Here is an 18,811-nt window from a genome sequence, read left to right as displayed (position 1 = left end):
AAAATACATTACGTCATTTTACATCGACTCGAGAGTCTTTTCTCTCACGCCGTTATACGTTGTACGTACACTGGAAGAACTTTGGAGGCAATACAACATTCTAAGTTGCCTGTTAGGAAACAAGTTGCTGAAGCTAGAATTTTTTTCAAAGTTGAACGAGATGTTCGAGTGTGCAGCTTTGGCAAATTCGAATTTCTTATAATAGAATCCCTTGAAAAAGACAGCCGCTGACCGCAACGCTGATAATTCGATGGCAGCTCTCTATTCAAGAGACGTTGCGTTGCACGATATGTAATCGCATCCGGGATAGAATAAGGCAAACGGGAATGCGTCTATTGTATTAGCGCTAGCCCGACAATCGCCCAACTCTCTTCCGTTAATTATCATGTATCCTATATCGTTACTCGACATTTACGATCGATCCGGCGCCGCGAGCAACGTGCACACGCCTGTTATAAGCGGTGGATGGCGGCCGATCGGGGGTCCAGCGAAACTTACTAGTCACAACAATATGGCGATCCCGCCGCGGTCTTCACTCTTCAGCCTCCGAAGCTCTTCCAGTGACTGACCGCGCTCAAGGTCCTATTCCCCCTTAATCGCCTTCCTTTTCGAGATCTTTCACTTGGTGGTTCACTTCCAATCGAAGAGACGGCGATCTCTGACGCATACTTGCGTACTGACGTGCGCCTGCCTGTACGTGCGCGATCGCAGAAGACGGCATTCCAACGTACCGGCACACAAGACTCGTATATGCGTAGTGCGTACTGTATACACTGACCCAAAGGTAACAAATGTCACGCAACCAACACCTGTACTGTACGAATCCAAGTAGCAGTTCGCATCGATAGCTCTTTCTCTAAGGCAGCACCTTTCGGTCTTTTCAAAGGCAAAATTTTGCTTCGATCTGTCAGATCACGCGGGTAGTTTACTTTATTTATGTTACCGCCAACAATTTTTTTTCTTAATATTCCTTTGAGATAGTGTCGAAGTGTCTGTCCATTTGAATTTACTGAAACATTAGTAAGCCGACGATAAAAAAAAAATACAATGACACGAATGTTTAAGATAAGTAAATTTTCTGATTTTTATGTCTCTTTGAGAGAGTATTGAAAGATAAAAAATGTGAACTCTTAACATGCCGCCACCGCACATACCTGATTTTCATCGCAATCTGATGTGGAATGATTTGGAAGATTCGTTTGTCTACACTGCAATGCGATGGGGCTTAAAAATATGCCGGCGGAAAGCACATTCCATAATTTCATTCGAACTGTGCATTAACGACTGGCTTCTTAAGGAGATCGACCTTTCCCAGGCAATCCGACGCCCGTTTCAATTTGCGATTGCAAAGGGCGATGATTAGTCTTGAGTCTTGACTGGTCTTGACCTCCTGAGGAAAGCTTTCGACATGAAATCAATTAGTAGATATTGATATTGAATACTTTCTATTAAATGTTAATGCGCACAAATTGCAGACAACATTTTATCGAGCTAATCTCGAGGCTTATAGAAAATTATTCGCTATTCAGAACTCAGTGGAATATTCGCGTATATGCATGTATTTAAAAAAGTACGATCGGATTATACGATCGAACACCGAATAACGGATTATTAACATCTGAATAAGATGTTTAGAGGATCTTAGAACGTCAGACACCGCAAAGTCTCGTTTTTTGTCATCAGGCTAAAATTTATATTCTTGTTATATAAATAATACGTAAATTTATATCATAGATGAAATTTAATTCTCAACGTTTTTTTTTTTTTTTTTTCTAAAATTAGTAAACGATATTCTTGAAACGTTTCATTTCGACTTAAAATCTGCATCACACTGGTGGAAAACCAGGTCACGTTTTGTCACGTTCGTGCCGAAAAAGAATCGCATTCGATCTGACTCGCAAAGTACGCTTAATGCATCCGATCGAGCGAGCTGCATTCCATCGCGCCAACTCGAACGGTGCATGCAGTAAAACCGCCTAAAGATGACTCGCCCCGTTTCAAGATCGACCGGTATCAACGAATTTAACAAAGTACGGCCTTTGAACGAGAGAGATTACGATGGAAGTGGTAAACCAGTTATGAATTATACGTTACGCGCGTTTATTAGAAGCAAATAGACATCGCACATCCTAGATCAGATCCCACGCTTATGAATCATCGCACGTGAACGTTTGAGAAAATCGATGCCGAGGAGGCGGTTATTGTTATTCGTATAGCGAGATCGATCGAGAGGAAGGCAGGCAGTTCGTTTGTGGAGTCAGGTCAGGCCGTGCTTGAAAGGATCTACTATATGTCCACGTAGACGTGGATCGGATTCGAGATCGAATGATCCAAGAGACGACATTCCGTTGCGGCAACCCGGAAGCGTTACGCGTGCACCAACGTCAATATAATTAGTTACGATGCGTCATACTTGAGATGCGGATCGATCTACGAAGTTGACGAACGAGCCGGATCACTTCCACGCCGAGAGAACCTTAATCGTTCGCTCCGATAATGTATATATAAACGTGAAATTACATCTTCTTTTCGCGGTATATATCTCGTATTAACGGATCGTCTGTGTAACATCCAGTTTACACGCCGCCTTTATGTAAGTACCCGTGAACCGTGAAACGTTTGCATAGTATTTATGCTCCACAGCTATGAGGGATTGCAGCGATCGCGACAACGGATTTACCGTGAAATTATCGGACAAAGTTACCTCGACGACGATGAAGAAATGAACTTTTCGAGTTTTTCTACTTTCCTCATTGCTCCCTCCATTTCGCTACCTTATTTTACACGCGTCCGTCTTAACGAAATGTACACTTTGCAAAATATACCGTCGCAGTTATTTGCGAAAGTGCAGCCGCGACCTGCTGGCATCGTCGCTGCATCCAACGGTAACATACGTTTGCGAGTCGAGTCAAGGTGTTAAAACACAAATCCAGGAAACGAGCGCAGAGCCCATCAAGGATCGTCGGCACTTTAAAGCGCGGCGCGGCTTTGCTGGGCAATCAGCATGAATTTTTATCCTGCTGTAACCCGCGTCGCTGGGAACAAATACCGCAACGTTGTAGAAGCAGGTTTTTCTTTCATTCCTTTAAAACGATCAAGATCACCACCCGATCTTACCACACAATCGGGAACGCGGACATTCGTAGAAAAAACTTCGTAATGAACAATCTTTGTAATAAACAACTACGTATCGTTGATTCATTGGAGATCTAACATGTTCAGTGAACAACTATCGGATGAAATCCTAACTAAATTCTACCAGACCGTGATGTGTGTGTGTGTGTTACCGAAATAGTTACGTTCTCGCCTGCCATTGAACTGTACCGATCGTGGACAACTTCAAACCGTTATACGGGAATGAGCAGACCTTGACGAGCGTAAATCCAATATTATTATCGTCACGTTCGCCATTGTTCGGGATGTTGGTCCATCTCGCACACATATCGGCAAATATTTTCCGAGTAACGGTAAGTTCTTCGTGTCATGTGTTTACAAATAATGGGAAAATGCAATGTCTGGCGTTAAGTGTGTCTGAATGGATTGAAGGCCTTTCGACATCAACTACGATACTCGCACTCGCCTTATGGAAATCTTGATTTTGCAAAGAGAGCAAGATTTCCGCTTTTCGCTTCGCAAAACGCTTAATAGATTCTAACCGATATTGCATTACGTTGCGTCACGTTCGATATATATTAAAAATAAAAAAGTAATATATTGTACGTAATACGATGATGATATCACAAATACGGTCAAGAAATTTTTTTATACTTGTGAGCATTAAATGATACGCGCTGTTTTTCATAAAATTTCCAAGCCTATTAACTTATAAATCCGACGAGTCAAACTTCCGCATCGGATCGCTTCGCTCATATCGCATGCAACGATTCGTATCGCTCGAATGGTCAACAAGAAATATAACCGAACGTACAGCGACGAGCTTTCATAAAATACGCTTTAGTTATATAGCTACTCTTTCAAGTTTTACGACAAACCGAAACATTCGTTCTTCGACTGAAAGAAATTCGAGCCTACAAAGATCGGCTAACTCCTTTTTAGCCACTCAATTCCCATGCCTTATGGCGAAATGATCGGCAGTGATGCTCAAACGAGCGAAAGATCTTTTATGATCTATATTAAACCGCCCACATTTTGTACGAGGTGTCACGGTAAAAAAAAAAATTACTTCTAGTTTCCTTTTTCGTAAGCTGGATCCGTATTCTGCGAAGTAAAAGATTCAGAACACAAGTTTTACAAGATATGACGAAGTAAAATGATTTTTTTCTAAACCGGAAAGGCAACGCGGAAGTGCCATAGCCTCAGCTGGATAACAAAAGGGTCTCAAAGTAAAAACATAATCTATCTTTTAGCAATTTCACTCGTATTGTGCGTACGGGACTCCCCATGGTTCGCAAAACGATTTATCAAATGTTCGGTCTTCAGCTTCCAAATATAATCACGACAGAGAAAAGACTTTTGTTCGATCGAGAAATCATTCGTGACGGGCATATTCCTAAATCGTTTCGATACGTATCTTAACCGTGTCAGGAATTCGATAAATATGATTCCTGATCGCTACGTCGTCATGCGATGTATGTAATATATCTGCATTTACATTTTTCTCCAAGAAATTATGAAATTATATATTCTAAAGTACAATTGTGCTTCGCAAAAGAATAGAATGAAGTTAATAAATTTATAATCATAACAATAATGTTTTTCTAACATTATGTTACATTTATATTCCGATGTTGTTTCGAAACACGTAAATAAATATTATAGGATCATCAATGAATGATCGAATGGCGAGGCTGGTCCAAGAAGTGCGAGATATTTTCAACGAATCCATGAATCATATGTCGGCGTATGGGCTAACGCAAAAGCGGCTTGTTTCAAGATGAAATTTCGGAGAAAGCGTTTGAAACAACGTGTATATCGCGCAGACAACTGTCCGTTACAGACCGTTCCAGTGTCAGCCGTTGCATTAATTAACGCGACGCGAAACTCCGAGTTTTTCACAATTTTCGCGAATTCTATGGGATCAATTTACACGTGCGCGCGCACTTATGGTGCGCTGCATCGAGTTATCTCGAAGGTAACCTATCGGGAGTAAAGGCACCTCTCCTCGAGACCGGTAAGGAAGCGTCGGCCCGCTCGATGGAAAGGGATGGTCGGCGCGCGTCTCGAGCAAAGGCAGAAGGCGTTCGCCAGTCTCTCGTCGACTCTCAAGTCAAAACGTTCCGGCAATTCTCCCGCGTGTGCTCCGCCTCGCGTATTAGGTGTTATTAATATAGTTAATTCGCCTATGCTCGAATAGCGCATTTCTCGCAAATTTCGGAAATTGTTCGAGTGTCCTTTTTCCGCGATTCGCCATACTTCCTCTTACGGTTCTTTCGCTCATCTTCTGAAATTCTAAAATTCCAAATTTTGCACAATTCTTCAATGGACTTTCTCGGGCCGACGTCGAAATGTATATATATATATATTGTGCATAACACGTTTTAGAACGAATTGGAGCATGAGCGAATTTGTCATTTGAAAAGCGTAACGGAAAAAGCACTTTCGTGCTGCTCAGTCTCTCCTCATTTGTATGAATCGAAAATATATTCTTCGTGCTCAGTGTAGCGTGCGTCCATTTGTTTTCTTTTATGGTTTGCCTAAAAGTAATCGTTTACAGTGTTCCGTTTTCAAGCGCGAACATGTGCTCCCGTAACGGAGTGCGAAACATGTAATCAATCTGCAAAGTTAGAAGACTGTAGCAGTATATATATATATAATAAGCCGTAGAGAAACTCAACCACGCAGCGAGAGGAAAATATTTGTTTCTCGGAAGACGGTAAGATATTTATGAAAATTTGTCACACACAATTGAATTTAATTTGAAGCTCGCTTATTAAACACTATTGCAAACTGACAACTAAGTTTTTCTTGTCTCACTATTTTGCAAACAATACTCGATCGGTTATTACACGAAGGAAATCGATGCGGAAAAGTTTGGCTAAGCGTATCTCCTGTCGTGGTGTACACAAGAAAATTCGTTCTAATGCCGAAGGAAGGCCGATTTTACGGTGCTAATCGAACAAGGTTGATTCGCGAAGCGTCCCGACTTCAAACGTTCATTAGATCGTAGAGCGATGAGGTAACAATTGGTGAATCGATAAAAAAACGAGGCACGATCTCGAGTTAATGTCAGCGGTAAATTAGACTGTCTTAAATGGGCTAAACATGTCGTTTCCATGCAGATTTCAAAACCGAATTTCAAATTGCGATTCGCTGCAACCAGGTGCAAGCAGTAGTTTCTTACGAATTTCGTGATCGAGTCGCAATCAACTCTTGGTTTAATCGCGTGCAATAACGTAATCGCCGTTCATTCGAATAAAAACCAGTGACAGAAGAGTGCACATCTAACATGCGCGAAATAAACGTATTAAATTAAAATTGGTTTACGAAATTCCAATTGCACGTAGTCTTATGAAATCCATAATATATCGTATCGGGCAATAACAACGTCCACGTATTTGATGGTACAATATCGATTGCAGTGACAATAAATGTAAAAAGTGCAATAAATTGAAAACAAAGTTAACAGAATAGAAAATATTAGATATCCTGGTATTGCATCGTAATTTCCCATCAGAGATAAAAAAAGATTCCCCCCCCGGATCGAGCATATTTCTCGGTTAAAAGAATGTAAAAAAAAAAACCTTGGAGGGTGAAGAAAATGTCTTTCTCTTTACAATTATCTCTATAAAGAGATAATTACGTTTAAACGTTTAAATGCTATTCTGATCGATGGAAACAAACATTAGCTCTCATTGAAATCTCATAGCATCGCGTTGGAATATTTTCATACCGTCGTATTCGACTTGAGACGAAATAGAATGAAATTTATATCCGACGTCGACCTCGAAGACTCACTTTCACTGGTCGCCACCCACAGAAAAACGCAGCAGCTGTTACGCATACGCTGTGATATTTTCTGAACTTCAAGGGTAAAGCACGTTAAGGGCTCCATAAGAGGCAGCTGCAGGCATCGCGGATGGACTACACCTGCCTGAAAGTATTCGTCGATGTGTCCTGTTTTCCTTTCAGAGATCACGTTTCGGCTTATTGTTGCAAGTTCAAATAGGATCGCAAAATATACCGTCGTATAAAATCATTCTGTAAATGAGAGACACTCCGCTGGACTTTACTATTCCTATTTAAAGACTTTCTTGATACATCGACGATATAGATATCCCGCAGTAGTATCTGTATCTATTCGAAATGAGAGAAAAACGATACGTTCATTAACGTGAGAGAATAATTTTATGCATCTCGATATCTTTCATCAAACGTCAATTGTACGGATGATTTTTTTTTCTTATTTTTTATCTAAAGCAATTATATTTAAAGTAAACATTTCTTTCTTGATATATACAATATCGCGTCCGAATTTTTCGAGCGACAGCCCGGCAAGTGCGCGCATACGTCACTCACGGCGGAAAAGAGATGAAAGACTGAAGAGAGACGACGGGTCTCGCTCATCGGAAAGCACAATTAGCTCATTCATCGTCCGCGTACTCTCCAGCGTCAGCGTACGGGCGAGCGTACGTGTATTAAACGTGTGCACGGCCGACAATCGTGCGCGAGTACGCGAGACCAGGGTTGGTTTATCGGTGCAGGCGCCAAGTAGTCAGTCACTGTGACTCGCAAGATACATTCTGTTAGCCATGCCGCGGCGTTCAAGAGAGTTTATTATTACTCGCTAACAGCGCGCCTTATACATCGCGCGCATCGAGATACACGTGTAGGTATTCGCGACGGCGGAAGATCCGCCGCATAGAAGAGACCGCGGCTCTCTTTCTTACGAGATACATCGTTCGCGGTTTCTGTACTTAGCTAAAATAAACACGCGGCGTGAGAGAGTAAAAGAGGCACGGTGTGAAGGCAATTTGGAAAATGCGTACTTCGTACGTTGACACCACGCCACGTTGTTCCTCTTTCGAAATGTCACGCTGCTAAAAATAGGACGTCACGGGCAGGCGATAAAATCCGTTCGTTTCTATCTCGACGATTTCGTCGCGGTTATTTTTATTTCGGATCAACTTTAGGGTCTAAAAAGGGCGAGCAGCGCCCGCGGCATCGCGGCATCCAAAACCGGCCCTGGTGGACGCCGATCACCGAAAGCAAACTTCATTGCGCTCCGTGCAGGCGTAGGTATGCGAGAGGCTTGCGTCGCAGCCGCGGGGCTAAATTCCCGAATGCAACACGTAATTCACTAGGTCGAGGTCGTTACTTAATCGAAATCGATGCACCTTTCGATTCGTTGTAACGCCTCGAAAATAAAGTGAGACACGATATAAATTGGTATTGCGATTCGGAAATAATTTTATCGCTCTCTCTCTCTGTGTGTGTGTGTGTGTGTGTGTGTGTGTGATATCCCCCAAAACAAATACATAGTAAATATTCAGTTAGCGGAACTCTTTTTCAAAAAATTAACACCGCGACAAAGGATATCTAATATTAGAAGAATATTTAAAATCTAAAATTATTAGGATAAAAATAAGAGAATTCTGTTTGTGTGCTGAAAAAAATTTCTGATCGAAAATCAGAGGACGGACCAAAAGATTTGTGATCGTCAAAATTCTAGTCAAGATAACTAGACGTACAATTATGATAACCAGAATTTTTATCGATATGATCAGAATCTTCTCTGATTTATCCATTTTCAACAATTTAATTTTTAATTTTTCTCAATGTAAATTTTTAAATAAAAATATTACTTAGGACTTCGATAAGAAGTACACATCCACTAGTTAGCCAGTTAAGTATTAAGCTTCTCCAATTGCGTGAGAAATTATTCAAACCTATGAAAAATCTTAATATGAAACTTGACGATGAGAGCACAGTTTCGTTCGCGAAGAAATTAAAAGCTCCGAGAAGAATTGCTAAAGTAAGTGTTCTTTTACTATAATATGTGCAACGTATCTTCCAATACCTTGCCAATACATTACGAGCACGAGAATGGATACCCCTATTACTGCTCGCGAGATTCGAACAATTTATAGTATCGCCTGAGAATACCGACCCACGCGGCAAATACCGCACTTCCGGTCGTGCCGCGTCACAAGCGATTTCGTTCGGCTACTCGCCATTTCAAATTTCAAAGTAAAAACGTCACGATAAAGAGGACGTAGGAAAAAAAAGAGACAATTCTTGAGAATTAATTACTAAATTCCTGGGAAAAAAAAAACGACGCGTTTTTATTGCGAAGAATGTTCCGAGAAAAAAATTATCATCGACGACGTTAACGAATTGACAATATTCCTGGAGCTCGTATGCATAATCCACGGATGACTGTAGGTCTAAATGCGTTTCCCGATAAACTCTCCTGCGCTCACCCACGCTACCGCTTAGCCAAGTACATTAAACGCGTTTATTCCACCGATATACGTCGCGACCATGGACCGCGCGTACCGTTTGTTTCTTTCTCTCACCTCCTCTCTACTCGCCACAATACTGTTCTCAGTGGCAGGCCTCAATTTGCCGTAATTATTATGTTTATCTTCCTCATTCACTTAAGTCCGCACACCAACTTCGACGATCCGGTCCCTCGTGTCCGTTGTTCGGCGCGACAACACCGAAACGTCGGTGTGAACGGCAGGTATCGTGTCTTCTTTTATATGTGATTTACTACAACATAGATATTGACACTTTTTTACTTATTTCTATATTATTTCTAATAGAATTAAAGTTCTCTGTCCACACACACACACATACCGGTTACAATTGTAATTATGAGAGATTTATCGTTTCTACATAAAAAGTGAAGAACATAGAAGACGGAGCCTATTTTTTAACAGAATGTTATTGTATATGAAATGGACGACCGAGTTAATTATTCACTGCAGTAGTAAGCAAGAGAATTCAATTAGGTTATGAGTGAAACGTTCATTTATGATTCTCTCTCTCTCTCTCTCTCTCTCTCTCTCTCTCTCTCTCTCTCTCTCTCTGCGCGTAATCCGCTGCATTCGCGTTCATGAGCGTGATACGCTGGATTGCCACGCGCCAATCATTACGTCCTGGCAGGAGTGGGTCCACCACCGATCTACTGTGTCGAATCCAATTTGCGTGATCCTTTCCCTCGGAAACGACACGAAATCCTCGCGTCACGCCCGGCAATTTGTGTGGAGCTCGGCTCGGGCGGCGTGCCGACTGCACTTTCGACGAGCGTGAGAAGCGAGTGTCGGAATGTTGCGCCTACGAAGAAAATAACACGACTCAGGGCGCTTCTCGATCGCCAGCTAGACGCACGGCCGTGTACAGAGCGCACATTAACCGTTCTGTAAAATCCATCCTCGAGCGTTACAACTTTATACATACATCCGATCGGCCTGAAAACATTTCTTCTCCCGGCGCTTGCGCGCGATCCCGCTGATGCAACGCGGTGCAGAACGACGCTCGTGCAACGTCCGGTTCCTTACGTGCGCCACGTAGCCACGCGCCGATCATTACGCTCGCGAGAAGGCGGTAACTACCGCCGGTCCAGTTTGTCAAACGCAATTTGCGTGATCCTTCCCCGCCGCGGAAACGACACGGAATTGACTCCGGTAACACGCCCGATAATTTACGGTTTTTGCACCCCCCCCCCCAGATACCCCAGACCTTGTCAGGCGCGTATACGATAATAAAAGCAGGCAATATCACGGCCGACACCTTTTTCTGAAGGAGAATAGATTTTTAATGGGATTTTGAACGTTGTAATTCGAGGTAGCGATTTCGGACAGGAGAATCGTCTCCCGCTACGTCTCACATTGTTCGACGCTCGATCTTTCGTAATGGTGGATGTTTAGATTGAATCGAATTGTATGCAGTGCATCGTACATTTCTCGAAGTGAAGAAAAAAAAGTTAAGGACTTTTCTCGGTACGACTGGCCCTTGACTTCTCCACCACGTTAGCGCATTCGCCACGTCGGTCCGGTTGAAGTAGTAGAGTTAGCGCGAACGGATTGTTTCTGCGGCCGAGCGAAGGCCTTTAGGAAAGTGTAAAGAGCGTCCAAAGCGAGAAAGAGAGAACGAGAAGGGCGAGAGGAGAGAGAGAGAGAGAGAGAGAGAAGGAGTGACAAAGTAACTCTGGCGAGCCGGATGAGACGTAAGGAAGAGAGAAAGAACGAGGATGGAGCGAAAGATGAGCGTGGGGAGAAGAAAGGAGGGAAAGGTTAGCAAGGAGAGGAGATGGGGGATGGAAGATGGTAGAGGAGAGAAGGCGGTTCAAGGAGTTAAGAAGAAGAAGAAGAAGAAGAAGAAGAAGAAGAAGTTAAGATGGTCCAGCGCAGGCAGCATCACCACCGCAGCCGGAGGTGATGACCTGCTCAAGGCCACCCGCTCCCAACCTCTTGGACCGAAGAGGGGAACCACTTTTCTTATTTTTCGTTCGCTCCCTTTTCTCTCTTTCGGCTCCTTACAGCTCTCGATCTCTCTCGCTCTTTCTACTTCCTTCCTTCTGCCCCTCTCTCTCTCTCTCTCTCTCTCTCTCTCGCTCGTTTGGTTTCCGTGCATCCGCCCTTCTTCGGCTCGCTGAACTTTGCACGGTCCTTTCTCTCTTTCTTTCTGTATCTATCTCGCTTTCCCCTTCCTATCATTCTTCCTGTATTTCTGAATTTGTTTGATAACTCGGAAAATAATTGACTGTCGCGGAAAATATTGTGACGTATAAAATAATTCCAAAAGTCGCACGCTCTCAACTCTTTCCAACTTGAAATCATTTACATCCAAGTGCACATTAAATACTATAAAAGGTATATCACGGATGTCAGTCGACTAATTTTCTATTTTTCAATATTTTTCACGCAAATTTTCCATTAAATGAACCAGTAACTAATGGTTGTATAGTATTCTTTAAATTCATTGGGATATTCATCGGGATAAAGACAGGTAAAAATCACGATGCGTTCACGTGAACAGAAGAAAAATCAACCATAATAGAAGAAGTCGTAAAATAAACTAAAGTCGTGCGACTAAAACCGCTTGCCGTCGCGAGTGTTCACCAGCCAAGAATGCAGCACATCGTCGACACAGTGTAAAAAAAGTCAAGTCCTTTATTCCCTAACCGTTCAATTCGATCGGCCGCTTTTCGCAAATGCGATCATCCCGGACACGAAATATGCATGCGCGAATGAAATCCTTACAGAAGGAATTTCAGCTAGGATCAAGCTGTCTACGTTTAATCGCGATAAAAATTGATTAATACGAAATTATTATTTTACAAATGAAGAACATCGTGCCAGGAAAATTTTCGACGAGTGTGTTAAGTACGAAAACATTTCGGGGCTTTATGGAGACTTCGCGTACTTCGATGCACATGCATGTATTCGGTGTATCTGGTGTTTAATAAGCGCGAGTCAACTGGAGTCAACGGTGCAGCTGTGCCGACGGCAAACTATTACCTCGATTCATTATCAGTGACCTCTTTGTATACGTCTCTTTCGTAGGACTCCTCCATGAGACCGCCACGCCGCGTTAACTTTTCTTAATTGAAATGTCATCCGTAGAGTGATTTCGCTAACCGCATAATTGCTAACGCGTACATGAAAACATATATTTTACATAAGTGTTACACGCGTGATTTACGAATATATACGAATTATTGTTCACTTCAATCTGATTCTTTTTTTTTTTCTTTGCCCGTCGCCCCTTCGGGCAATTGTTACTTTCGCTATTTCGACAAAATGACAGTGATTTCTCGTACGATCTCGTAGTTACGGCTGGTGAACAGAGTTATACCCTTTCCCGCGCCAGACATGCCATGCTTAAAGGTTGATACGGTAATGGTTACACACCACGTACACAATAAATAAAAGTACGTGCACATTTGTTGCAGCGCGAGATGACGAAGCAGACCGCGTGAGCAAGATTGCAGAATACACGGGGGAGGAAAGCAAGAACCCGGACAAAGGTAGAGAAATAGAAATTGTTAAAGATCTACGCGAAGTACTCCATACTTCTCTTTCACAGATCTAAATATCTCAAAACAGGCTTAAATGATAAAAGCGCACAAATTTTTTCGCGCACTCGGCGAACAATGTAGAGACCGCAAAAACTTCTCTGAGATCAGCATATTACTTTCCCGAACGCGATCTTATCGCGAAAACATTAAGGTATGACTCGACGATTTCGACAATACTATCGTGTGCAGTGGGCCGTAGATTGTATTCATCGTCGGGTAACGATAAGTCCGGGTTACAGCGTCGTGTTAAACTCCGCGAAATGAAACGAAAATGTCAGGCGGACATACGACGTACTCGGTCGGATTGGTAACAATAGTATTAAATCGCGTGAATACCTTGCAGTTTATGCCAATCTCTCGTCCTTCGGCTCGGTGAAAGTCTGCAAGAATTCGCCCTCGATCGTGTTGCGAACTTCACATTGAGATCCTCCTGACATGTCACGATCTCGCTCGAAACTAGTAACGCTGAGTAACAAACATCTCACGTTGTCTTGTAAAACAGCAACAAGCAGTGCCACTGCTCGCCCGAATATCGAAGTCACGATTCTTAATCGAAATAGAAAGAAATTCTTCAAATCTGCAATTTACAGCCTGATCGAGTAATCAACAAAGTTATCCGAAAGTTATTAAGATATTTAAATGCTAACTGCTTTTACAAGGATGTGTAAAAATTAAAAAAGTATGCACAATCTAATATTCTGTAATTCATTAAATTCGTATAAGATTGTACATACTTTTCGTCTGAGTTTATGTTTTCAAATATTTCGTTATATTTAGATGATTAAGATGCCTGAATTTCCTGTCGCATTTCGATCTCTCTTCCATCGACGCGCGCGTTATGTACTACTCTTAATTTTTACACATCCTTGTAAAAGCAGTTAGCATTTAAATATCTTAATAACTTTCGGATAACTTTGTTGATTACTCGATTAGGCTGTAAATTACAGATTTGAAGAATTTCTTTCTCAGTCGTGAGACCGAAACATGTAATATACATATGTATATATACAATATATATTGAGCGCTCTTCAGATCACAGGTGATGTTACTTATTGATTGAGATCAGTCGAAGATATAGACAAAATTGTACGCATGGTGATGGTTCAAAATTAAGAGTCCTTCGTTCTCGTAAAATCTTATTTAATCATCTAATTTTGTTCGAACGTTAAAATCAAACTTAAAGCCATTCGTTAGACTCGCTAGACTGTGGATATAATAATAACGAATGCCTTTCTCCTCGTCTTCTATCCTCGCATTCGTAGATATGTATCCTCGCAGTTTTGTCTCGGACGCGGTAGTTCCGCGAGTATATGCACCGAACGGCCGCTATCAGTCTTTTTCCATTTTTCCGTAAAAAATTAATTGGATAGGATTCTCGCGGAGTGATTCGCTTCCTACTCGTTTTACAGCCCGCTCCCACGAAGGCACGAGCGAAGTCGGCGAGCTGGTAAGCGTCATCGGCCTCTCGAAGCACGTACATCGGGCCGCCGCGTTTAATGCCAATGTTTCCGCATTCTGGAATCTTATTTCTGAACGAGGAATATTCGCTGTCTAGCCGCGGCAAAAATGTGCTGCCGACTGCTCACGCCGTGTCAAATCCACTCGGGAAATCCACGCGCGAACATCAGCCAGACACCGCGCCGTACCATCGAGAGATTTTATGGTCTGCATATACTCGGTACTGCATAGTACATAGTACACGCTAGTAGGTAGTCCGAGATTTGTACGAGAGAATTGCCGATTTTATCGTAGATATCGTTGATAGAATTAATCGTCGTTGCGAGTCGCGACACTTCCGCGATGTAAAATTTTATTCCTGCCTACGAAACGTATCGTCGATCGTAGCCGACACTCGACGGCGAAAATATGATGTTGAACTTGGTTGAATCTTTTACTGTTATTATACATTCGAAATTGGAGATTTCACTTATATAGATTCTCGATTTAATTCTGGAAAAAGGACACTTCTCGTGCTTGCGATAAGAGGTTAAGCGTGTTAAGCAACGGCATTTCGGCATCCCTTCTTACAAAATGTGAGAATTAATCCGTACGGGGCGTTAAATGAATTTCTCGCGATATGACGCTTCTCACTTCCGCGCGAGAGTGTGTCAAAAGTTAAATGTGATAAATGGACATTATGCCCGTGTCAGCACGAATCTGCGTCTTATTTAAGGATCTAACTGTTCAGCGTACGATACCACAATGTATCATGGCAAAGGTAGAAAGGTAGAAAGGTGACGTAATATGTGAACTAGAAATGTGAGATTACCGAGTAAAATATTGGATTTTGCAACACATTTGAATCAACCATAGGGTTGTCCGTTTATTCGAGTTCATCGTTTGAATGACACGGCATGGATTATTTAAATATATCTGCACGGTCGTTATTACGCTGAACGCTATCGAACATTTCTTCTCGTGTAACTTTGTCAACGGTTTATTGAGCACGAAGAAATACGCGCGCGTGTGTGCAAAAAATCAAATTGCAAAAACCAGAATGTTACGCAGAATAGTCATGAATTGCTGAGCTGTTATTAATACGAATAATCTTTACAAGACAACGATCAGATAAGTGTTACGTGACGAAATGTAAGTAGCGAGGAATACGAAGTCGCTCCTAAATCTCTGCAACTCGAGATACACTTTTTAATGTTCAATGTATTAAGTTGCTTTATCCAGTCTAAATCACGAAAAGAGACTCTTTTGAAAGTGATAAATTAGGTGATATATATATATATATAAATTCGATAAAATGTACAATGTTATGACATAATCCGTGATATTCATTTTTCTATCATCGCTTCTTTACTTCAAAAGTGACATAATTAAAAAGATTAAAATTTTCAGAAAAAGGGGAAATTATTTTTTCAACTTAACAGAAATATATTATTTTATTGATTAATAAAATAATGTTGGCAAAAAGAATATATTCTTAACTCAAATATGTTATTTTTGTCATTTTCATAATCCTTAAAAAACCATCCTTTTTGTTGTTGAGTTGTGATAATTTCGATATCCTACAAAATTGTAACAAATCTGAAATAATTCATCAAACATCGATACGAGTTGACAACTCAAAATGTATCACCCTTATAGAAAGTATTATTTCGTTAAAAACGACGCAAAGGCTATTTGGCAGATAAAAGTTAATTCTCGTTTGATAATTGATAGAAATAATCTTTATCTAACTCATTTATAGAAAATCAACTAAAAAAAATCATATTTTTTTGGTCAGTTGTATGTCAATTTCGAAGTAAGAGAATAAAATGTTTCTTTCGAAAAATCAATGAACTGAATACGAAGAACATCGTGGCATTTGAAAATCAATGATTTATCCGTTGTAACGCGCGGATTTATTGCTAAATACATTGCTTCACATCAGACAATATATCATTTAAGACGTTTAACGACGCGAATGTCGCACGATCATCGCATCGGCTGATGAAACAAAAAGAGGGAGACCGTTATTAGAGGAGATAAATATAACATTTAATAATCGTGTTACAAGGTTCTACGCTTCCAGTACATTGACGCAACGCGGACAATTCGGATCTCGGTGCCAAGGACAAGTGGCTTTTAGCGACGGCACTGATTTTGCGGTCTCTGCCTCCTTTCTTTTCCAAAACAGTATTCCACGAAGAAAGCCGTTTGCCGCTCATTGCGACAAGACGTAATCTTCGCTTTCAGAAACTATATGCACGATGATGTAATTCACAACCGCAATTTACGTACGGTACAACCACTATTATATATCCATACCTGTACAGCATTATGCATATGGGCGTGCATAATAAGAATTATCTCAGTCACGATAAAGTAAAATTGCATCCTTAATATCGTTCCCTGATCTATCGTATGATATTCTATATCAAGAATCGTTACAGTTGTTGAATCGTTATAGCTGTTCTACAACTTGTAGAATATAAAAAGTATACGTAACATCGCTAATAGAAAAATGTAAAATCTCTCCAATGTGTTTGCATCTCGCGATTAGATTTATGAACTTTACTGCTATGCTTATCTTATACGTCGATCTGATTTCAATCCATAAATTGACGCATTCTCCGGTTTTTGTTAATGAATCGTTTAAACGTTCACGGAATTATGAAGAGCGACGTAACTCAGTGGCATGACAAAATCGTTGGTTCATCTTAAAGCCGATTATATCGCATATAGCGGTATACCCTGGTCAACACAGATCGTCCGGTTTGCGTCCTACGACTTTTCTTCGGCGAGCGAACGGTTTCGTTTCGTTGACACATTCCGTAAGATTAATCGACTCGCGTAACAGTTCGGGCGACATCCGCAAACTGGTACACAAGACACAGATCTACGAATTCCAAGAGAAACTGTTACGTCTCGTGATGCAGCTGATTTACGACATACGTGCCTCCGTAGTTATTTCGCTATTGTCTCGATGGATTAGAAACAAATCTCGAATATCTGCGGGCGTGAAATATTGTAACAAGAAATGATGCGCGCGTTGGACGCAAATCCAACGCGAATCCAACGCGAATCGGAGAAGAAAATTAAAGGGGAAAAAACACAGGCTCGGAGATCGGGGGGAGTGAAGAACAAAGTGACACGTACATACACGCTGATTTTTCGCGTATACGGTGCGTATAATATTTGCAAAGAATACAATTCTGTGCGGCAAAATGAAAAACGGTGGCACGCTGAAAAGTGTGCGCGGGACTATCCCTCCTCTCGTGCGCATGAAAGCGCTTGATGTCGGTGCTAACCGCGGAAGCTGGCCTCGACAGGCAATGTCGTCCAGTCTTACGACAGCCTTCTTGCCAGCGCGAACGAGAAATTCTGCCGTTGTTTCGATACATTGACGTTCTTCTGAGAATCGTTCGTTTCGTGCCGACTAAATAATTTCGGACTCGTGCGCAAAACGCACAACGAACGCGCCTCTTCCACGTGAAAGTTTGCCATAACCGCGAGCTGAGTTATGTATAGTGCTCTTCGATGATTAAAATTAATTGCCTGCCAACTTAATACTCGCAAAGTGGTTGTAAAACAAGAGTGGCCCTCGCGAATTCTGAATGTTGTACCCTGATCGTCTCATCAGGTATATCTTGTAGTGTATATTATCTACTTTCAACTTAATGCATTAGTGAACACAGAACGTACGTTGAGCCTCTATCTTTCATTATGTTTTTCTAGCCTTATTATCTAACAGTATACAATGTACATATGAAATAATATTAAAAAATAACAGATAAGATCTTACTTTACGTTAATTTAGTTTAGCTGATTGGTTGTAATGATACGTTGATTATAACTTAACAAATTCGTAATCTTAAATATTTGTCAAGACTGAAATACGGTACAACGGTTGACACTTCTAAATGTTTCTTCTATCACTTTATCGTTTCGAGACAATGTAAAAAGCAATTTCATTTCAAAGAATTATAATTTCTTAATTTACTTGAATCTAATATTTCTCCATTTTATATTATATATTTATTATATAATATATTTATTTATATACTTATTATCATTCGTTTACATTATTTACTGCGAATTTTTATAATTAAATATTGATACAGATCGCATATTGTAGTTGATTTGCCAACTAAATAAATGTTGGATTATAAGAATGAACAAGATTCACGTATACTCGAATGCATTTACGCACACAGTAACACGTGGAGTGTCTCTGATATCGGTACAAATATGGCGCGATCGTCTGGATGATGCATCGAAAACCATCAAGTTGCGCGAAAGTTGCATTTGTTGCACGTGCATACGATCGATGATTAGTTACTCGTCGTGCTGTGCACTACGCCAGGAATGTTAATCAGGAGTTAGCGCGGTGCG

The 18,811-nt window shown here is 41.2% G+C and overlaps 1 protein-coding gene across 2 annotated transcripts in view; it reads left to right on the top strand.

The window, feature by feature from the left end:
* Positions 1 to 18,811, top strand: part of LOC108746609 — a 32,033-nt gene that overhangs the window by 5,533 nt on the left and 7,689 nt on the right. The window contains exon 4 of one of the 2 annotated variants that reach the window (XM_018483481.1): positions 12,860 to 12,934. The exons of the other annotated variant lie outside the window; for it this stretch is intronic. Within the exon in view, the coding sequence (XP_018338983.1) occupies positions 12,860 to 12,934 (75 nt within the window). The remainder of the gene's footprint in view (positions 1 to 12,859; positions 12,935 to 18,811) is intronic. 2 annotated transcript variants of the gene reach the window in all.

Source organism: Trachymyrmex septentrionalis, unplaced genomic scaffold, assembly GCF_001594115.1.
Source record: "Trachymyrmex septentrionalis isolate Tsep2-gDNA-1 unplaced genomic scaffold, Tsep1.0 scaffold182, whole genome shotgun sequence".
NCBI lineage: Eukaryota > Metazoa > Arthropoda > Insecta > Hymenoptera > Formicidae > Trachymyrmex > Trachymyrmex septentrionalis.
Note: the sequence above shows the minus strand (reverse complement) of the source record. Positions and strands in the feature narration are given on the sequence as shown.